Genomic DNA, 22,910 nt, shown 5'->3' with positions numbered 1-22,910 from the left:
TTTAAAAAAAAATAAAAAATAAAAATTCAAACAATGCTCATACAATCTATTCACCTGAGCCAGCCAGATATTATTACAAGCCTGCAACAATACTGCTACATGAGATTTTTTTAGATGATATAGTAAACTAGTGAATGATGGAATAAAAATCTCACAATTGGCTATAAGGAACCAAGACTCCATGTACCATCATAAAACAATCACCAAAATGATGTAGTCGAACGCCATCACACACAGGATTAAGAAAACATTTGGACAATTTTGGGATTCATTAAGCTAACAAGTCTTCAACCTTCAAGGGAAAAGGGATATTGGCAATGAATCAGATAATTTCAGTCAGTACCCACATCTATGTTTAAAATGTTTCACAAAAATTTCTCCCAAAGAAGAAAATGTGATTGTCATATGATGCAAAATTCTTCTTCACCTATAATTATGTGAAATACATAAAACCTAGATGACTGAACAACGAGTGAAAAGATTACTAACCAAAACAAATCCAATTTAAATTGCAACAAAGGGAACTCACCGAGCACAATTAACGCAACTGATTGCCATTGAGAGAAAGATTGAAGAAAGATTAAAAAAACTCCTTGAATGAGAGAGAAAGGGAACTTAGAAACTTTTAAAGCTTGTCAACCATCAAATGGTTTCTGTCAACCTGGCAATTTAAGCCTTCATGCATCGCAACAACTGGTAGATGTTTTTGGGTTAGGTGGTGAGAATTCCGAGAAAATAAAGGCTAGCAAATGGTTGATTTTCTACCTTAAAAGTGATATATACATGTATATATAAGTCTATTTTCCTGTTGCTTAGAGGAAAAAAAAAAAAAAAAAAAAGGTCCGTGTGCACGTCATGCCTGGAGGTTCTGAGTTGTAAAATTTAAATTTCTGATAATTTCTACAAAAACAACCATGAGTATTTAATGAAATTCCATAAATTTTCTCTTGCACTATGCTCATGTTATCCCCCCGCCCTCCAGATGCATAAAAAAAAGGTTCAAAATGAGGTATATAGGGGTTTCGTTTTTTTCTTTTTTTGGGGCGGGGGGTTGTTTTGTTTTTCTAGACAGCTGTATTAGATGTTAATCATAACAAATTAGAGTACTACCTTTTTTCTCCTGATCAGTAAGTTTTACAACCTAGATAAAATAATCATTTTTTTGTTAAGACATCACTCTTAAACATATTTTTATCTGAAGAATGCAGTAAAACGTCATCAAACTAGTAAATCATCATTTGCTTCTTTTTAAGCATTAGTTGTTTAATGATTATTACCACACAAAGTTTTCTACTGCCTAGTCAAATGGAAGTACCTCTCATAGGTGAGCCAAACATAATGGTGAAATTGAACTTTATATCAGAATTTAGCCAATGATAGTATACTGTTAACAGAAAATTATCATTAAATATCACAACACAAGTCATATTTCCACAATATTTAGCCAAGTCAATTGATTACACCATTTAGCTCATTTAAACTAAGGCTGGACAAGGCTAGTCTAAGCTTACATTAAAGTCTTTTGTTAATTTTGGCTATCTTAACAGTGATTCATTCTAAGGTGATAAAAACGCTAAAACCTAAGAGCACCAAGGGAAATCAATTCTGCAATACATGAAAATCTCAGGGTTGCAGCCCTCAAATAATGGGTCATAAAGTAGTCCACCTCACCACTAAGCATTGATAGGTTGGCATCATAAAGGACCCCTTGTGTGTGTGTCTGCACGCACGCGCGCCTGCAATTGTATGTGTTCGACACCAGCCACTAACAAAGTTATCTATTTAATTGATTCTAAATATGTACAGATTTGAAAATAAATGCTTAAAACATTATACAATATATCACCTGACCACTAAGCATTGATAAGTTGGCATCATAAAGGACCTCTTGTGCGTGTATGCCTGCACGCGCACACGCGCGCGCCTGCAATTGTATGTGTTCAACACCAGTCACTAACAAAGTTATCTATTTATTGATTCTAAATATGTACACATTTGAAAATAAATGCTTAAACCATTATACAATATATCATCTTTTAAATATGAGAAAGATAAAGCAAGACTATACACATATGGTAGTGAAAGGTATACTTTTATGTTATATACATGATTACTTGGTAGGTCAAACAAGGAACTGCACAATACCAAAAAGAACACAGATAATGTAATTTACTGCTTCTTTTCATAACAGGCCACTCATAATGAACTAGCACAATTATGCATCTAGAGTAATAGAGGATTATAGTATACTGCATAAACAAGAAGTCCATTTTACTTTTAACACAATGTCATAGTAAAATTTGGTAAATTTATAAAGTTGTGAAATCACCATACTTTATTTCAGCATCCATTACATAATGAAGGTTATTACACTAGTATAGTGATAGGTTCTTGCACTAGTACACTGTACAAGTCTATATCACACTGATTCATGATTATCCATGAGCATTCATATTGAAGGCCTAAATGAGCTCAACTGAGAATCCTTTTAAGAAGGTGAGTCATAGATAAATTTACAATCGGCTTATGGTGGTGAAAAATATTTGATAACGTAGTCATCTATGATATATATCCATGTTTAATTGTTGTTTAACTTTTTCCTTTTCTACAATCACTGTTAATGACTCTTGGCCACGTTGATACATTCTAGATACTTTTGGCCATCTAAATAGTTATTCTTTTTGTTTCATACTAAGATTACTAAAGATAATTATCACCTACAATTATGAGAAAAAATATAGTTTATAGTGCACTGAATCCTCAAGGCACCATTTCCTTAATAAATTGGGTCATGAAATAATTATCCTCACCTCTAAGTATCAATTGCCTCCATGTCTACACGTGTGTGTGTGTGTGTGTTTCATATAGTCATGCCGGTACAACTAAGACAATAACTAATAGACACAAAAAATTTGTGTAGCAAATGAATTCTCTAATATGTACCAAAATCATAATAGTAATTAAATTATTGTACAAAGCAACATTTCTGGAAAGAAAAGGGGAGAGAGAGAGAGAGAGATGAATCTACATCAGATGGCAGTTAAAATCCCATTTTGCCCTAGGATACATAACAAGCAAAAATCACTAACATATCTAAAAAATAGTACATGTAATCCATTGCTTCTTCCTATAATAGGTTGTTCATATCTAAAAAATGAGTTATTCTTTTCTATTCTTACCAAAAAAAGAACTCATTTAACAGCTCATGATAAGATAAACTCCTGTTAGCAAGAATTAAAGGCAGGTCTATCAAGAAATGACAGAAAATATGATAGGGATAGGCGTGGTGTTTGATAACCCTTTTTAAGAGAGATTTTTTGTGTTCTGTTTGAAAAAAGTGTTTTGATCTAACATAAAGGTTAAAGAAATTTTAAGTTTTTTGCGAGTGTGAAGTGAGGAAAATTGTTTGTTAATAAATTGACTTTTTTGAAAAATAAAAAAAATAAATAAATAAATGAGAAAGGGGAAATGAGTTAACAAACAAGCCTAGGATTATTTATTTACTTATTTAAATGATAGGGATAGGATTAAAAACTCCAAATTTGAAAGGCTATTCAAAGAGAAGTAGCATTGCAATTGGCATTCCAACAAATGAGATTCTGACATCGAAATTTGTCTGTGCAGATCATGATTGCTTACTACGAATTATAACTTGATTTTTCCACAATCGTAATTCCAACTTCACACATCATGCTTGCAAGTTTTAACTCGCTAATAATACTTAAAGTTCTTCAATTCCAGTTGATACATTTTCAAAAGATAAAACTCATTATTAGAATGAATATGGGTATCCCTCATTTGAGTCATGTGAGCGAAATATTGCCAACCAACAAAATAGAAACAATAACTAATAGCCTTGTAGACTAATTGGTTCAATTCATCATGCGTGCATAATATGTGAAGTTAACTGATATTCTATTGTTTCCCAAAGGAAAGAACAAAAAAATCATCAAAGCATTATGAGCCTTTGGGAAGAAAAGTTTGGAATTCTCTTCCTTTCCAAATTGGCACCAAGGAATCAGATTAACAATCAGTAGCACCGCAGAATTACCATAAACATAACATAATAGTCACCCAAATAAAATAATTAAAAAAAAAAAAAAAAAACTGAACACAGCTATAAAGTCTTTTCCTTTCTCTGTTTTTCTAAAAACAGAGCATTTTTACAGAATAGGATAAGCAATCTAAAAAGCTCCAAAAAAACACGTGCAATTGAAAACGCCAAAAGAGTACCTTTTGGGGTCTTCTGAAATTGGGTGTACAGGAATTGTACGACAACTCCCTCCATGCAAATCGCCCCAGAGGGTCGGGCCCGTCGGGGTACCGGTAGTTGAAAATGGAGGGTGTTGAGCATTGAATTTGAAGGGTTTTTCTGGCTACAAGAGACAAACGAAGGCTTGAATGATGGGAAAGGTGCAAGTTTGAAGGACATTAGAGAGTACATAGAGGAATTTGTGGAATAAACGGTGTTTGTTATAACGGGCCAGAAACAAACAAGCATGATTGAGATTGATCGGTTGCCGCTACAATGGCTAGCTTCAAATGCTTGGACTGGAACCCAAGTTACGCTTACACACACCCTATCGGTCAGTACGTCTCGTCCGAAAAGGAAAGGTACAAACGGGATTCAAGATACGGATCTATTTAAAACGTGAAACCTCAGCCTATTGGCCCATCACCCCTGTACTCATAGGCAATTTGGGAATGTTTGTCGGGTTCTTGTCGTGACGAGGTATATATATATATATATATAAGTTAATTTAATTTACCTTATTTAATTATGGTTCGTTTTTCTTAACCCTAATTTGCATGATTTTTTGCATAATGTTTTGTGTGTTTTATTATTCATTTTATATAACGTTTTCATGTCCATACAAGAAAGAGGAGGAAGAATTCGAACTAGCGATCTCCGTTTCATGAAGCATGATCTCCAGCTAATTAAGTTACCCATTTGGCACCATTTTATAGAACGTTGAGTTCACTACATAATAATATTTTTTTTGTTCAGTATTTTAAACTCAGTAAGTTGTGGACTTGCACTTTACCTTTTTCACTTGCATAACTTTGAATGATTTCGTCGGATTGATTTTTAAGGAACTAGACCCTAAAAGTTAATGGAATTTATTTGGAAAGATAATTCCAATGAGTTTGGCAACTTGTTCACGGGGATTTTGTGGGGGGTATTGCTAGCTAGGTGTGTTTTTTGTTAACTTAAGTACACTTGAGGCTTTGCATTTGATGATATTGTGACTTTTAAACTTGTGTTGTAATATTTTGATATTTTGATTGGTTATCGGTCTTCGATTGAAACACTAAATGTTATATTTTACTTGTTAAGCTATGTTATAATGCTTTTAGTTTCACGCTTTCCCTATTATGTGATGTGACTTAGAGTGTATTTGATATTGCAGTTTTAATAAGTACAATTTTAAAAGTTGTGTTTTTAAAACTGCAAAGGTGTTTGGTAATTTAAGTGTTTTTTAAATTGTAATGCCAAACGCCTTATGTTTTGCGATATATTTTAAAAACATTTTTGTTATCAAAATGAAAAATGATATAAATAATTTCGTTATACATTTTCGTATAGCGGATTTGCAAATTTAATGATAAATTTGTAAAGGAAATGGACCGAAAATGTAGAACGGAATGATGTATATTCAAATATTGCAAAAACATATGGTGGCACCACAAGAGCTATGGATTCTACCAATATCTCTAGGGTTTGTTTTGTTCTATGAAGTTGTGCTTCCAAAGTAATTTCATGCTTTGATTTTGTTTTTCTATCTATTATATTATCGAGTAGCACGTGTAATTAAGAATAAGGGTATTTATGTCTTAACACGAACACAAGAAGTGTATATTTGGGCTATAAAAAGTTACGTGATACGTAAGTTTAGCCTATTAGGCTATTCCATTAGAATTTAACAAAAAAATATCCTAACGAAGGAAGTAAATAAAAGATGCTTATAAATTAATGAGACATGACACACTTTCCTATCGTGTATGAAAAAAATGATTTTCTCAACTCAACACCGCAAATTTTAAAACTTTAAAGAAAATAAAAAATCGCATGGTATATATTCTTTAAGCATTGTTCCAAAATTTTAACAAACATTATTTCTTTTTAGGTTGGTTATAATTTTATGTTAAATTTTATCAAAATTTTTAAAATATTTATATTTTATTATTATAAAATAGTTAAAAATTATAAAAATTCATGCATTTACTTTTTATAAAAAAAATTATTGACAATATTTTTGCAACATTTTTAATTTTAATTTTTTTTTTTAATTTTATGTAAAAGGGTTATTTTGGGCATTTTGACAAAATTAATGTAAAATTACGGTGAAATTGAGTAATCGAAAGAAATTGAAATTTTGATATTTTTTATTAAAAGTTTTTAAAACTTTTGGGGTTGTTTCAAAACAATGAAAACTTCAGGGGGTTTTCTGAAATTTTTCAAAAAAATATTTATTACAAATGATTTAATATTTTTTGAACGTTTTAAAGTTTGTCGTAAGCAGGAAAGAGGCATGACTGCCGGAAGATGAGCAGTAGTTTAGAAAGTTGGCTGCCTGGAGCTGGAAGGGTTTGGTACAGAAGAAGAAGAAGAAGATAACAAAACGTCACAAAGAGGAGGGAAACACCAAAACAAACCCACCAATCCCGCCTTCCCACAAACCCCAAATGCCCGCCTCCAAGGCCAAAACCCTAAGCACCCTATTCCGCTCCGCCATCAAGTCCAAAACCTCCTCCTCTTCCTCACCGCTACATTCACCCGCAGGGAACGCAACCCTGAAACACATCGTCCCCTCGTTCGACACGTCGTCTCCCACCGCTTCCATTTCCGGGTTCTCCAAACGAAGCTCCGTTAAGTCTCCCAAATCTTCGTCTCGCTCCAAAAGCTCTGTGCTCCCCACCCTCCGGCTCGAGGCAGCCTCTGATTCCGGTACATAATAAGTAACTTCGTGTTTGGTTTTTGAGAAAAATGGGAAAAGAAAAGAAAGTTTGGGATTTTTCTTTTCTTGGGTGCTGTGGTTTTCGGGGCTTAACTAATAGTGAAGTTTCTAAAAATTTGTAATTTTGTTTTTTTGGTCATTTTTTTTCCTGTGGTTTGTTGGTAATCAAATAGAGTAGATTGACGGGTATTTGAGTCTTTCTATTATGTTTATGTTTGTTTTTGATGTGTTTGAATGTAGAGGAATCGACGAAGCAGTTGTCGAAGGAGATATCTTCTATATTGTGCGGTATGTTGTAGAATGTACTCTGAGAATCGGAATTGTTACAAATTTTATGTATTTTGTTTTTCTTGCATTTGAGATAAGGAAGTACGTTGAAGGTGAAAGTTCGATTCAAGTAGTTGGACTTAGTTGTGTTTATACTATTTCATTTTGGAATTTAACCCGATTGGATATGGCTCGAATAATGGCACTTCCTTGCGCGTGTCGTGACTTAACAATAGAAATAAGATGATTTCCTTGGGAATCAAACTAAAATTATTATGTCTTTAGTAGTGAAAATTCTTTTTTTCAGATTTTAGTTAGTTTCATCTGATCGACAAAAGAAGAGAGTCTGGCAAAGTTGCAATTTTTATGTGAGGTGGTATTTCTAAATCACTTTACAACCACTTGTTTCCTGAAAATTACGGGGAAGTAGAACTTTCACCAAGGATAAAAAATTTGATATTTGCCTTATGACTGCCATCCCAATTGGGTGGATTGACTTCATTTAACATTTTCCTTTAGATACTATCACCTTCTAAGGAGTAACATTTGTTTACTTTAAATCTCTTGATCATTATATTGCATTTACTCAAATTGCGAGCTGTCTTACATTCATATTCATCTTTTCTTTTTACTGGGATTTTGTTTGTTAATGGCAGAAGGGCGCATTTTTCATTTGTGTTCTTTCCTTTTGCAGGTGGTGCTTCTATTAGATCCTCTGGAACTGATGATGTAAAATCTTTAAAAGAAGTGCTGAATATACCATGGTTTTCGAGTTTGTCTCACAATAACATATCGGTAAATCGGAAAGAAGTAGCTCGTGAAAGGAAACAGAAATGGATTTTCAAAAGTACCCAGGTGAATCGCTTTAACCGCCTAATTACAATGTGTGGACAGAAACTGGGAACAGAGACTACTGTACAGGTATTTGATAGATTGGGACGAGAAACCGGCCTCAAAGAATATAATGCATTAATAGGGCTATACATAGAGAGGGCCAGGACAAGTAATGATGAAGACATTGCATTAGAACAGATACACAAGGCATTTCGAATTTTCGAATCAATGAGAGAACAGGGTTTCCAGCTGGAAGAGGAAACTTATGGCCCATTGCTTATGTATTTCATTGACATGGGTATGGCAGAAGAATTTCATTTTTTCTGTGAAGTTATCAGAAAAGAGAATCCAAGTTCACTTTCAAGATTAGGCTACTATGAGATGCTACTATGGTTGGGAGTCGACAATGAAGAAAAAATTTGCGAGCTCTGTAATTACATTGCAGTTGATGATGGGGGAGAGAAGTCCAATTTACGAGGTATGTGGTCCCAACAGGCCACCTTATAAGGTGTCTTTTTTTTTTCAGCTCAATTGTTATTCAAGTGTGAGGCATTATAATTGAATTGCTGGCTTAGGTTTTATTTTTGAACTTATTTTAGCATTGTGGACTCTTAGATAACTTTTTTGTTTTGGATAAGCAAAGGAAATTCATTAGAAGTGCAGCGCAATAAGCGCTACCCAAGTACACGAAGTATACAAGAGAAAACACCAACAAATCAAGAACAAGAAAAAAGAGAAAAAAAAAATAAAAATCTGCATTGCTAGAGACACAAGGTAAGGCGGTAGCAAAGATCCACTCAAATAAGGTTTTGAGAAAACAAGTTCGTAGATCTGCCCTCGTCCTCTCTTGATCATTGAAGCTTCAAGCGTTCCCTTCTCTCCCATATGCACAAGAATAAGAAGGAAGGTATTGCATTCCAAACAAAAATGTTGTCACTTTGGTTGACCCTCCTATTCCAGCACTTCAAAAGGTCCATCACCCATATAGATATAGCCTACTCTACCCTAAACATCTGAAAACCCATAATTCACAGCTCTCAAGTGACATCACAATGAAGAAGAAGATAATCCGAAGTTTCCACATGCCTTCAACACATACAACGCTAATCTATCACTATAATGTGATGCTTGTGGAGATTATCCAAAGTGAGGATTTTTTCAAGGGAAGCTGTCTGCATAAAGAATGGAGCCTCGGTCCTCCAAACACTCTTCTAAGGGGATTTCGACTAACTCTAGCATAGTACAAAACATTGAAGAAAAGAGATGGAGTCTACCTCCCAATCATGCACCAACCTGGTGAAATTAATGTCCCAATGAGCTGTACCATTACTAATACTCCCAAGGTCAGCCACCGTTGCATTCCTATTCCCAGCAAGACAAAATAATTCCTGAAAAGAATCCGTTAAAGGACGATCTCCACAACATATATCATGCCAGAACTTGTTATGAGAGTCATCACCCACCTCCACACTAGTAAAATTATAGAAAATGTCCCACCCCCTCCTAATGCTTTTCCAAAGGCTCACCCCATAAGAATCAGTGACCCCCTTGGTACACCATCCCTCGCCAAACTCCTATACTTTCTATTTACAATCTGATGCCAAAAAGCCTCTCTCTCCAACTAACTTCCACAAACACTTACCCAAAAGGGTCTGATTGAATGTAGACAAGCTCCTTATCCATAACCCTCCAAGAAGGATAGAAGTGCAATCCTTCTTCTAATTAACAAGATGGAATTTAATGTACAATTTCAGTCCACCTTTTTTTTAAAAAAGAAAAAAAATTTTATTTTTTCGTTAGATGTTTTTCTTGTGTACTTCCTTTGCATTTTTATGAAGTTCATTTTCTGTTAAAAATATAAAGTTCGTAAATGGATGCAGTTCTTTTGCGCACCTTAAGATCCTCTTATGTCAGGGTTAACTCTTTTTCATTTGGTATCAATGAGACCTCATTAGATTCAACTCATGTTGCAGAGAATTATTTGTTAGCACTTTGTGAAAGTGACCGGAAGAAGGAGCTTTTGCAGGTTTTGGAGATTGTAGACATAGCAAAGCTTTCGCCGCCAGACTTTGTAGCAAATATCTTTAAATCATTAGGAAGGCTATTATTGGAGTCCTTTGCAGAGAAATTCCTTTTTGCATTCAAAACCTGTGGTATGTTCGTTGAATATCATTCTTTATTATTTGGGGACCCTGATATCAGGGAAATTTATTTTATTTTTTTATTTTTGGTAAACAAACCAAGTTGTCAATGGATTGTATCTTTGCAATAATTTTTTATTTTTAAAACTTGTTTTTCTCAACTTGTTTTTGATTTGAAGTAACTAACTCAGTTTATCCTGGCATTGAATGCCTAATGTCTGAGCTCACCCTGAACACTTCCACTTTGTTGTGTCCATATTAACTTGGGTACTTCCAGAGTATAATCTGTAAAACTTTTATTGTAGTTTGTTTGGAAACTAAATTTATAAGTTTGGTTGTTATCTGGAGTTTCTCCTGAACTACTACTAATTTTGCAAAAGAATGTCAGTTCTGGTTCTTCGCAATTTTGTGCCTTGTTTTAATTTGCTTAGTTTTCATGATTTCCTTGACTTGTTTTCTTTTTCTAATTAGGTGTTTTTTCTTGTATACTCCATGTACTTGAGTTATGCCTTAACACTTTTAATGATATTTCAATTACTTATTAAAAAAAAATAAAAATTGTGCCCTATCTGAATCTGATGTGGTTAACTTAAAAATGCAGATTGTGAAGCAGAGAATATCTCAAGCTTCATCTTTAGTTATGTTGTTAGCATTCCAAATTTAGCGGTGAGGAACTTCTCCTGAATGCTACTGGTAATTTCCTTGAGGCCATAATTCTATGAGGGACTTCTGCTTCACATGCAGTTTGCTTCTTTATAAAAAAATTCATTGGGAAAAGTCCACATACTCCCCTCAAACTACCACCCAATTGACAATACCTCCTCAAACTTTCAATTGCGACAATGTCTCCCCTAAACTACCAAATAATTGACACTCCAAGGTCAAGCAAAAATACTCCAATAATTTTTTTTTAAAAAAAAAATTCTTTTTTTTTAAAAAAAAATTTTCACAGCTTGAATTTTTTATTTTATTTTATTGAGGGCATTTTTGTCATTGGGGGGACATTGTCAATTTTTGGTAGTTTGGGGGATATTGTCGCAATTGAAAGTTTGGGGGAACATTGTTAATTGGGTGGTAGTTTGAAGGGGGGGGAGGGGGTATGTGGACTTTCCTCAACTTCATTCCATTTTTGCTTCCATGCGTTTTTTAGTTTTAATTGAACTTATCAAAAAAGAAAAAAAAAAAGTTTTAATTGACACATTTTCATTTCATTTTTGCTTAAGTGGCACTTGCATTTTAACCGGCAGTAGAGTAAGTGTACAATGTTGTATGATACTGAATCTGTTTTCATTTTACTTCTTTTGAATACTAAACTAATTTAAAGATACTGCCTTCATACTCAATAGGCATTTAAGAGGAAAAGGGGAAGGGATTGAGGATAGGTTTTCTTTTAAACTGTATTTGGGAGTTGGGAGGTAGAGGATAGAAAAGGGTAAAGGGAAGAAGGAGAGGAGAAGAGAGGAAAGAATATAAAATCATCCATTTCTTTTTTTTGATGTTTTATTAGAAAATAGGGAGGTAGATGGGAGTATATGTTCTTCCCCTGTTGTTGGGTCCAGAGGGAAGGGAATGATAAGGTATCTAGTAATTTAACAATAAAGAGATAAAAATGATAAGGACTGGCTTGGTTTTTTTTTTGGAACTCTAATACATCTTTTAGGGTAAAAAGGGAGTACAAAAGAAGTTGTTAAACCTGGTATTCTTTACCTTCAAATTGAGGGAATTGAAAAAAATGGGCTACTCAATTTCTCTCCCCTTCCCTCAAAAAATTAAATCCAAATTTATATACATTTTTCTTTTCTGAAGTTTGTATCTCAAACTCGAGGTGAGATAAAAATCCTATTTGGGGTTGGTAGAAAACTTGATTGCATTTTTTATTTTATTTTATAAGTAATGCATATCATTAATCAGTAAAATGAGATGCTGCCCTTTATAGCGTTGATGGCCTCTTTATTTCTTTTTCCTTTTTCTTCTTAATACAAACACGAGCAAATGACATTTTATTGTTTGTTTGGCCTTTGGATTTTGTAGGCCAAAAGTATGTTGTTTTTTTAAATCACAAAAATTGTCCTATTTTGGAGTGCTTTTGAAAAAAAAATATGGTAGTATGAAAACATTGAAAAATACACGTTTTCAAATCGTAGGTAAAGGGGTGCATTTTTTAAAAAGCACAATTTTAAAAGCTGAACCACGATTTTAAACACTTAACTGCGACTTTACCAAATGCTAATTGCATTTTGAAAAATGAAGTTTTCATTAATAGCGTTTTGAAATCACTATTCTTTCAAGTTGCACTTTTTTGAATACCGCTAAACGAAATAAACCCTTATTTAACCTCAATTGATCATAATAATTGAGGAGGAGCTCATTAGCCAACTTAGAACCTTATGGAAGTGCACATCAAATAGTAGGTAGTTTCCTAGTAACATTAGTAATACTCTTTTGTTATTTCTAGATTCATATTAGTGCTGGTTATATGCAATGCAATTATATACTCATGTATATGAGTAATGGACCTTTTTTTTTTTTTTGATATAAGTATAAGTAATGGATCTATGATGCAATCATCAATGGAAATGGTATACGTGTGCTTAGCCTCCCCTTATCAAATGGGTATGATTCGCTGTATGTTATTGGAATCATGTTGTCCCTGTTGGGATTTTGCTACCTGTCTGTGTAGCGATCTTCAATCTAATTTTGCTTCATGATTCTTTTTAAAGTAATGGTCTGACTAGTAAACTACAAAAAGAGATGGCTTTAAAAGCATTGCAGCGTTTCTTGAGAGATATAGAGTACCAATTAGACCTTAACATATTACTCCCTCCATCCTAGAACAAGTGTACGTCTCAAAATTAATGTTTATTTTGTAAAAGTGGAAGCACTCACCTCTTCGTTTGCCTAGTTCTTGTAACCTTTTTTCAAAGAGTTCATTTAAGATTGTGCCTGCTTCTATATTTATTCATTTTCATTAATAATTATGTCATTTAGAAGTGTAGAATTTAAAACTGTAAAATTTAATAGATATTTAAAACAGTTCCTCCATATAATTGGAAACTGTATTTTGAAAAGAATCCTATATGAGGAGAAAGGATGGCCTTTCTGCACATAATGCCCTGGAAAGGGGATTAATGGTAATTACTGGGAATTTTACTGAGGATTGCTTATGGATTGAGCTGAACGGTTAACTAGAATCTCGTGGTCAAAACTAAGCAGATAGAATTAGAGTTTTTTAAGTTGAGAATGAGCCTCCAAAGACCTACATCTTTAATTGTCTTTTAGTGAACAAATAATACTAACCTTTTGCTGTAAGGATTTGTGGAAGAATTAACTGGTTGACGATGAGTGTGAGAAAAATGGAAAAGCAAAAGATTAGAAAAAAAAAAAAAATCAATACAATGAGAGCTTTCGATCTTGGCATGTTGCAAAGAAAAGAAAAACAGACTCAAAATGCAAATCCTTGGAAGATGTCAGATATCAAGGTCCTCCATTCCTACATCACTTGAACTATGCATGAAATTGAAGCTCACAGGCATGAGTCGATGATTGTTTAAACACTTCTGAATGGACGATTCAGATGCACAGTGTGGCTGCATCATAACAAGATAATCAACATTCAGCTGAAATATATTTTGATCTATTTTCAAACATATAATTACTTTATGACTGCTGCCAGCTTATATCCTTCTTTTAGAAAGTTTCAACTGAGTGATAACTTGCTTCCATATTATTTTGCATGAATTGCCACTAAAATGATCTCAAATATTAGTCAATGTTTCACATTAGCCTTTTTGTATACTTACATGTGTGATTGAATATTGAAGGTCGAGGATGTCATTTCAAAATTTAAAGACTTCCATGTGAAATTGGAAGTGACACCTTCTTCCACATCATACAAGGAGCTCATAACATATTGTTGTGATTCACTCAAGGTATGATTGATCTGTTGACTAAAAGGACAAAAATAAATTGAACTCCTAATTTCCTCTATTCCCATATGATATCATTTGTGTACGGGACCTCTTCTCTTCTCGGGTTTGATTACTTCATGAGATAATTTTTGTGCTTTTTAAATTCATCTATTAGTTTGAAATTGGTTTAGAAATTGGGTATAATAAAAAAAAATATGTGTATTAATTTCAAATTTTCAGGTGCATGCTGCTCTTGATGTAGTTGACGAAATGTGTGAAGTGGGAATGACCTTATCCATTGAGGTGTTACACTCTATTTTACATGCTAGTGAAGAGAGCTATGACTTCAATTTGGTAGGTTGTCTCATTTCATTAATCTCCCCCATATTATATGATATTTGTTATGCTCTCTTCTCAACATGCTGATATTAGTAATTTGAACTTAGAGCTTAGATCATTTGATGAGTTGATATGAACTTGAAATTTATGTTGTTTACTGATGTTTAAAGATGGCGTCTATCCATTTGTAATTTGTTAGCCTTTTGACATCTATCATCCAAGGACATGGGGCAGTTAGTTATGAAAGCAATTAATTAGGAGCCATTAGACATATTTGAGATGGTTTTATGATCTTTTACCATATTGATACTATCAGATATTTGGTGGATTTTTTACCCCACTCCAAACATGGGCACAATGCATAACGGTGACATTAGTGATAATTTCCTCACTTCAAAAAGGGGCACATAATAACTACTGTAATACTAAGTGATGATTGTGGATGAGATCAACGTAGACTCAAAACTTATTTATTTGCACTGAAAATTTTCTGATGCTATTGGGTTTTCATCTATTTCACTGATTAATTTTGGCTGTTATATGGTATTGTTATTTTTTTCCATAAGATTTAGATTATTTAACTTCAGCAGTTTTTTTTTTTTTTTTTTTTTTTTTTTTTCTCTTTTGCTTTGTTCTGCATGTCAATCATGTCATAAGTTTAAAATCTTCATTCAAGGTGATTATCAGATGTTGATTATATGTATAGCAGGACTTTTTATGTTTTTATTTACTGATGGACTTTCACTGTTAACCTGTACCATTGTCTAAGGCTTTTCTGTATTTACTATTTTACAGATGTAATATTTTTATGTTATTCCTTTCTCATTTTTCCCCTTAACTACTCAATCTCAAGGTTCGCCGAATTTATTCAGTGATTTGTCACCATGGTATGAAGCCAACCACTGAAACCTTCAGGAGTATGATAAGTTTGTGTGTGAAAATGAAAGATGTAAGTTTTTATTTAGCTTCTTTTTGTGTGTGCAAGCATACTCATGCCTTGATTTTTCCTTTTGTTCAATTCTACCCGAACTAATGTTTATACTTGGATAAATCACTTAGTTTGATAGTCGAATCAAACCCCAAATTCAAGTTAATTTTCCTCTCCAATGCAGTTTGATAATGCATATGGCATGCTGAAGGATTTGGAGAAAATGGATTTGAGACCTACATCCAGCATGTACAATGCTATCATGGCAGGATATTTTCGAGAGGTGACTTTATTAGTTTAATGAGATTGTCTCTTTTTTAATGATATTTTGATTTCCAAAAACAAAATTGGTATTTTCTGTTTTGAAAGTCAATATGGCTTGTGCGTATTCTTTTCTTTTCAGAATAGTATTCTGGCTAGCATTCATAGAGTGAACTGTTTGATCACTACACAAACAATAGACATACGCATGCACACAAATATTTAGTAAATATGTGCTAATAGTGAAGCCAAACTTTTTGCTTTCTTACTAACTTGAGAACCCTACTCATTTGGGACAAACTGTGGATAATGGTTTTTGAAGTTCCCTCTAAATTTAAAAGTATTCCTTTTCTCCTTCCTGATTTCAAAATTAAGCAATGCTGTCTTCTCTGTCTCTCTCTCTGGTGCAGCCAAGAGAACTTAGATATAAAGTAGATCTGAAATGAACCAGCCAAAGATGACACCTTTCAAGCAAATTGACGCATACCGAAGGGTTTAAGAAGAAATTCCAGCAATAATCAAGACTATAGCAAATAGAAGAACATAAGATTGAAGTTAGAACAATAAGTGATCAATTTCTAGGCTCCAAGGTGTCCAAGAACTCAGATTTGAAATTTTATATGATAGAGAATAAAAGGCTGCCCACAATGACTCAAAAGAGGCTATTTTTATTAACCTTTAAACACTAGAATCCCGGTCCTTCATCTTTCATAGAACAAATAAATTTTAACCATCTAATTTCATTAAAAGTCACGTGCTAGTCACATGATCTTTATAAAATACTAAAACATAATAATATAAAGCATAACATAATAATAAAAGACTGGCCTTGAGATAGCTAATGGACTGGCTAAAATAGGCTAGGGGGCCTTCTTTGCTTTGGGCTTAGATGCTCCCGCACTACTCTCTCTCTCTCTCCCTACACCTGTGAGGCAGTCATTTGTTGGTTGATAGCAGGTTTACTGCTGCAGATGTGTTGCAGCCTTTTGTAAGTTTTCAGTCTTGTGTTACGAACATACAAAAATTGTAGCCACATTTCTTCTACCAGATTCAAAGTTATAAATGTAAAAGTGTGTGACTATAGCAATGAGGCCAACCATTCTTTGTGCGGAAAAACAAAATGCTTGGCAGTTCAGAAAATACATTTATGATAAGACTTGTCATTGAAAGAATGTTATGCTACATCAAAGGATAAAATTAGAAATGAGATGCATTTGTCAATCGATGTGGCACCTATGGCTATGAGCGAACATATAGGACAATCATGGAAAATTGCTTTAGCCTGTGCAATGAAACTGATGATTGCTACTGTAATCAGCAGCATGATTTGAGCCAAAAGAGCTGTATAGACCAGAGAAGGGCCTAGAAAGATTTTAGATCATGGCAATGGCAGAAGATGTGATGTTGAAAGACTTAATAGAGATATTAGCCTTCTGAAGAAATGGCCTGAAAAAGGGTTGAATGAGAGAACAGGATTCGTTTAACAAATGCAATGTGCTTAACCATTGCATTTTAGTTGGAGGGAGGGGTTTACATTTTTGTTACTGTTGTTGTTTTTAATTGTTAATAGCATTGCAAAAATTTCTATTGTCATTTGAAAACTTGAATTTTCTCTCTGGGGTTGTTTGTACTAACTTAAAAGATATTTTTTATTCAGGGTATGTGTAACTTCAATTTTAGTTTTTCATAGATGATATATGTAATTTTGTAATCACTTTTGTTGCATTCTCTAGGTATATATGGCTGGAGATCATGATGATGATGTAATCATAAAGCATTGATGACTGTTTAAGCTTTATACTAATATAGGTTCGACTTCAAAATTTCATGTCTTGTTTGTTTGACTTAGCTTTTCGCTTAACATTCCTCAGAAGAACACATATGGAGTATTGATGGTCCTCAAGCAAATGGAACTCGCAGATGTAAAACCTGATTCACAGACGTTCAGCTATCTGATAAGCAATTGTGATCGTGAAGAAGATATCATTAAGGTAGATTGAAATTTATGTTTTGGTCAAGGTTTCATTTTTGACTTGCTGCTAGATAAAGTACAAGCCCTTCCATCCCATAGTTTTGACTTTTATTTTCTGTGTCTTCATCCAATTTTCATACCCAAAAAGTTTACTGTGAGTTTGTGTCCCCCAAAATCCATGTCTCCTTTTTCTTTGTTGTCAAAAACAGGAGAAGTAGTACTGACTTGTCCTAGCCGCATACACATAGGCAAACAAAAAAGCCAAAAGCAAAACTGAAGCAAAAAAAAAAAAAAAGAACAGAAAAGAAAAAAGAAGGTATTGAACCTGCTGTTTCAATATCATGTTGTGGTGAACGTTTTGGTTGTCAAATTTGGCACACATCAGAGAGTACAATTTACAGTGTTTTATACCACTAAATTTCATGAACGATCTACTATTCTTAGGACATGCTTCTGTTGTTAGTCCCTTCATTACAGCATTGATGAAGAATCCATGGGATAGCTGAATGGCATTTTTCATGGATATTAATTTCCTACAAACTGGGTTGTAAGAAATTTTTGTTCTTTTTCATTTGTGTGTGTGTGATGGGTGGCCAGGGGAAAGGGAAGGGGGGGTTGGTTATACATTAATGATACTCTGCAGTTTCTTAAAATTCTTAAAGCTAAACATATTGTGGTCTGATTATCTGCCTGTAGTATTATGAAGAACTGCAGCGTTTTGGAGTTCAAGCCACGAAGCAAATTTTCATGGCACTTATAAATGCATATGCAACCTGTGGACTGTTTGAGAAGGCAAAGCAGGTATTTGGGGATGTTGTGAGTTATTTTGTTTGTATTTGATTCCGTAGGTCAAAGAGTAAAAAGAACTTAAATGCAATTTGGAATGCACCTTACACAGTGAGAGATTCATTAACTATTTTTTGCTCCCTGCAATTCCTAAAAATCTGATTTTTTTTTTTTTTCTTTGAAGCATTTTTCTTTTTGAATACATTGCAGATAATTCAGAAATTTGTTCTAAATTTTTTAGTCACTAAATTTTCTGTTAGTAGAGAAAACATCTTCCCCCCCCACACACGAAAGACCTTGCCCTCCACCTTGTCTTACAAGGAAACAAGGTGCAATTTGAGTTATAACTCATTGGTGACTTATTAGCTCCACTCTGTCTTATCAATCAATAGAACTTTTCTTGCAAATATCAATCACGACAGATATCTTTTCTCCTTATGTGAATCCATCTCTTATGCAAGTAAAATTCCCTCTAAAAATAAATGAAATAAATTGAAACAAAGTAACTTCCAGTCCAATTACATTTTCTATTTCTTGAATTGAGTAAATCTGCTGCATTTCTCATCTTATTATAACTTTTATCGCTTTTGTTTTTTTGTGTTTCATTTTATTTCTCCCTTGACATTTTGCAAGGCTATATTATATGTGAATGAAATCTCTAGTTTGCTAATACTTTTTTTCTACCTATCCCAATGAATAACTATTTCACGTGGTAGGTAGTCTCAGATAAAGGAATTCCAGTGAAGTACCTGAATGAAATTAAGAGCGTGCTTGTGTCAGCTCTAGCATCACATGGACAAATGTCTGATGCCCTCGATATATATGAAGAAGTCAAGCAAGCTGGATCCAGTTTGGAGCCTAAAGCTGTTATACGCCTTATTGTAAGTTCTTCACTCAATTATTTGTATTCTTTACTTGTAAATGCGCTGATAGTTTTTCACTCATTCTTTAGGAGCACCTTCAATCTGATGGAGAGTTGAGTAGATTGCTTCAGCTTTTCAAGGAATTAAAGGATCTTGACTATTGGGTTGAGGGTTGCTGCAGAATTATCTTATATTGTGTTCGATATAAGCATTTAAGGTCTGTTGAAACCATACTTTTTATTCTATTGGACAGTTCTTAACATGCATGTACCAGTTTTCTTACGTTGAGTTCTTTCTTTGATTTAGTTATGCTGTTGATTTGCTCAAGCAACTCAAGGATAAATTCTGTGATGATGAATTGGCTATAGAAGCTCTTTTTGATGAGGTTTGCTGCTCTACTCTTCCATTATGTTTTGTAATTTTTTTTTTTTAATACATATGGGATTCTTAGATTTAATTATAGAGTAGATGTGGTTGGTGGACCTCTTTCAGACTTTATGCATTTATTTTTATGAGTTCTTGTATCTTAATTCCAGAGAATTTTAGTCTTTATAATGGTTCTATGGTGGATTTTCAAACTGACAGCATGTACCTTCTGTTTTGTGGTTTTGCTGTCATAATCTGTAGGTATTTTCCTTAATTGGAGAGTCAGAATCTACACATTTGCAGATTGGATTGGATTTGCTTCGAGTCATCAAGGATGAGTTTTGCCTCCCTCCTTCCCGGAAATGTCTTGATTTTCTTCTCAGTGCCTGTGTCAATGCTAAAGATTTGCACAGATCCCGTCTGGTTTGGAAAGAATATCACACTGCTGGCCTTCCTTATAACGTCCTCAGTTTCCTAAGGTAAATAATGATGCTTTCTTTTTTATGTTTCAGGCTAGATTTAGATAGACCTCTCACTTCAGCACCTTGTTTAGTGGGAGTAGTTCCCAATGGTCTTTGGACTAAATGGCATATCCTCCCCCCACAACAAAGGGATGGAGGCTAGTGAGTCATCGATCCCGGGTGCATGAATCAAGTTATAGTTGCCTACCAAAAAAGAAAAAGACTAGGAATGGTGCTGCTGGCCTCTCTATTTACTTATTTCCCTTCTTGGAATGCTTGCAGAATGTATCAAGCCTTGTTAGCTTCAGGAGACCATAAGTCTGCAAAGATTATGCTCAATAAAATTCCAAAAGACGATCCCCATGTTCTTAGTGTCATCAAAGCATTTCAAAGAAGTTATTATACTGTGTCCAATTCTGAGGATGGTAAGAAGAGAAAGAAGAAAAAGAAAGGAAAAAGAGGGGAGATGAAACAAGGCTTCAAACTGAAGAATGAAATTTCTTAAATTGTGGTGCAATTTTGTTTACTTGAGAGATATCTGTCACCAAGGGCCTCTTTCACTTATGTCACCTTGTCTGTGAGAGTTGCTAGTCTTAAATTTATAAAATTCGCTGCAACTTTCACATATATATATTTTCTTTTGATCTTCGCCATTGTTTTTCTTTGTTTGGCCCCCTTGATAACTGGCACTTTTCAAATAGGTAGAGGGATAGCAATTTGGTTAGCCCTTTTGTTCCTCCCTCCGAAGTAAATTTTCAAGTGTCAGACATCACTGCGCTGTTTTTTCTAACCCAACAAGCAACAAACGCGTACTATGTTAGTCAGAGTTTCCAAGACCTAAAATGCAGAACATGAATTTGAGAGAGGAGTTATTATCCGTCTAAATTACCATTAAATTTTAGATGAATCATTATTGAATTTTGGATTCAATAGTGATTTTCGCCGCTAGAGTAAGCACTTGAAGCGCATGTAGAATTTCTCTTTTATCAAACCTCAATTTTGTCAATAGATTTGGAGTAACAAGATGACTAGGTAGCCAAATTTTGACACCAGCAGAAAGGTACTTTCATTTTTGCTAATCATGGTTAGCACAAATTTCCATTTTCTAATCAAGAAAAAAGGCTTTGCAGTTTGCATTTCAAAGTCTAATTGCAACTCTTACTTCCACGTTCAGTGCAGTGCATGCATCTTCCCCTTCACAGTGACTGACAGACTTCATCTTAGTTCGGGTACTGCAATATATACCTCTTCAGCTTGGTCACAAGCTAAGCCAATAAAGCAGATTTCGCCACCTAAAAGACATAAAATTCTTCGAGTACAGATAGTGTTATTTTAGCTTTTATCTCAAAGTAATTGATAATCTAGCACCCTTTTGATTTAAAAGATGGTAGAAATATATTACAGTATATTAAATTGTATTACAATGCTCTGTATTTATAGAGAGATTAGGAATGATAAAGATAAACCTACAAAAGAAACTAAATAAATCATAATATCCAATTATTCAAATCCTCAAAACGAGAGAGCAACAAGTATGGCTTGCCTGCAGCGTGCCTTGGCCTGTTCAAGCCTCTCACCCAATGTATCCTCCTTCACCGCAGCCTTAACCATAGCCAAATCCATCTCCATCAGTCTCAACACCCTAAACAACTCTGTGATCATCCTGTCCTCCACTTTTCCTTCATCTCTCAACACCTCTGCTTCCTCTCTCGCTCTCTCCGCCACAATTTCCCCTACTTTTGCCAGAAGCTCCGTCGACCCAAATTCTTTCCCCATCAGACCCTCCAACTTCTCCAGAAAGTCCGCTATGATATACCCTTTTGGCTTCTCCAAGTTTATCTCCTTGGTTCTCTTCCAACCGATCTCAAAGTTGCGTGGCTCGGGCTGTGCCAGGCCAGTTGTTGACTTCCGGTCGCGGATTATCTCAGATTTTCTTCGCTTTTCGATGGGAAAATTCTCTGGTTTGTTGAGGGTGCGATCAGAACCTGGAGGTGGGCATGGGAGGTCGGGCTGAGGGGTGGAGTTGTCAGAAGTAGTGCATTTGATGGAGGAGTGCTTTCTGTGTGGTGGGCTATGGATGAGCGAGTGTGATGGGTTTGGATGAAGAAGGAGCTGAAAGAGTGTGGAAGCCATGCCAGTGTGAAAATGGAACCAATTGGTGAAAAAGAAGATAAGGGGCGCCTATTTGGCTCCCGCTTATAGATAAATAGATAAAACAAAAGAACAAATATCTGCAAAGTAGTAAACACTCTTTCTAATATATATATATATATATATATATTAACAGGAGGTTAAAATTTATATTTTCAAAGTGATTAAACGTGTTTTAAGTAACTTTTTATCAAAAAAGTTAAATAGTAAATTTGAGAATCTACTTAAAATACGCCGGATGTAAAGTGAATATGATTAATAAATGTAAATAGTAACAAATGTAAAGAGTAATATTTTTTAAAAGTAATGCAAATTTCTTGTACATTGACTCTACTTTTAAAAGTGTTACTTGTTTTTTAATAAGTAAAAAGTATATGCTCTTTTAATAATCTATACATCTCGCGTGCCTTTTTAATAGGATTAATAAGAAAGTACATGTTTTTCACGTGCTTTTTTAATAGCATTAATAAGAAAGTATATGATTCTTATATGCTTAAAAAACACATGTTATTTTTAAAAGTTGATATGAGTTTCTTATAAATCGGTTTGTAAAAAAATTTTGTCATTAAAAAAAAAAAAAGAACTCCTCACTTTAGTTTAATTATATTTTATTTTTTCAACTTCTTATAAATTAAACTAAATCAATATGTTTTAATGAACTAATCAAATAACAG

The 22,910-nt window shown here is 34.1% G+C and overlaps 3 protein-coding genes across 6 annotated transcripts in view; 1 reads left to right on the top strand and 2 right to left on the bottom strand.

Annotated features, from left to right (window-relative positions):
• The window catches only part of LOC132175103 (F-box protein At5g49610), a 22,390-nt gene extending 17,773 nt beyond the window's left edge, over window positions 1-4,617 (bottom strand). For 2 of the 3 annotated variants that reach the window (XM_059586931.1, XM_059586932.1), the window contains exon 1: window positions 4,234-4,617. The gene's annotated coding sequence lies outside the window, so the exon portion shown is untranslated. Of the gene's footprint in view, window positions 1-529; window positions 735-4,233 lie in introns of those variants that run through there. The other variant, XM_059586928.1, reaches the window with a different exon arrangement.
• Window positions 4,618-6,536: 1,919 nt separating this feature from the next.
• Window positions 6,537-20,738, top strand: LOC132173803 (pentatricopeptide repeat-containing protein At4g04790, mitochondrial-like). Of its 2 annotated transcripts, XM_059585409.1 has the most exons (16): window positions 6,537-6,949; window positions 7,200-7,247; window positions 7,921-8,538; window positions 10,034-10,213; window positions 10,803-10,867; window positions 14,023-14,130; window positions 14,350-14,463; window positions 15,302-15,397; window positions 15,561-15,659; window positions 17,509-17,628; window positions 18,306-18,410; window positions 19,112-19,276; window positions 19,348-19,475; window positions 19,565-19,643; window positions 19,886-20,103; window positions 20,368-20,738. In XM_059585409.1, the coding sequence occupies exons 1-16, from the start codon at window positions 6,688-6,690 to the stop codon at window positions 20,588-20,590; spliced, it is 2,628 nt and encodes an 875-aa protein (XP_059441392.1). In that variant the 5' UTR covers window positions 6,537-6,687; the 3' UTR covers window positions 20,591-20,738. The 2 variants fall into 2 exon arrangements, with proteins under 2 accessions (XP_059441392.1, XP_059441393.1); XM_059585410.1 differs by lacking the exon at window positions 10,034-10,213.
• Window positions 20,739-21,438: 700 nt separating this feature from the next.
• On the bottom strand, window positions 21,439-22,287 carry LOC132175904 (protein CHLORORESPIRATORY REDUCTION 41, chloroplastic-like). The gene has a single exon (XM_059587993.1). The coding sequence runs from the start codon at window positions 22,216-22,218 to the stop codon at window positions 21,598-21,600; it is 621 nt and encodes a 206-aa protein (XP_059443976.1). The 5' UTR covers window positions 22,219-22,287; the 3' UTR covers window positions 21,439-21,597.
• Window positions 22,288-22,910: the final 623 nt, after the last annotated feature.

This window comes from Corylus avellana, chromosome ca3, assembly GCF_901000735.1.
Source record: "Corylus avellana chromosome ca3, CavTom2PMs-1.0".
NCBI classification, from domain to species: domain Eukaryota; kingdom Viridiplantae; phylum Streptophyta; class Magnoliopsida; order Fagales; family Betulaceae; genus Corylus; species Corylus avellana.
The sequence above is the reverse complement of the archived record's forward strand: the minus strand, read 5'-3'. Positions and strand labels throughout refer to the sequence as shown.

Coding starts and splice junctions, on each gene's coding strand:
- LOC132173803 (XM_059585409.1), top strand. CDS start 6,688: ATGCCCGCCTCCAAGGCCAAAACCCTAAGCACCCTATTCCGCTCCGCC. Junction 14,131..14,349: donor ATTGTTGTGATTCACTCAAG/GTATGATTGATC, acceptor TCAAATTTTCAG/GTGCATGCTGCTCTTGATGT. Junction 20,104..20,367: donor AACGTCCTCAGTTTCCTAAG/GTAAATAATGAT, acceptor GAATGCTTGCAG/AATGTATCAAGCCTTGTTAG.
- LOC132175904 (XM_059587993.1), bottom strand. CDS start 22,218: ATGGCTTCCACACTCTTTCAGCTCCTTCTTCATCCAAACCCATCACAC.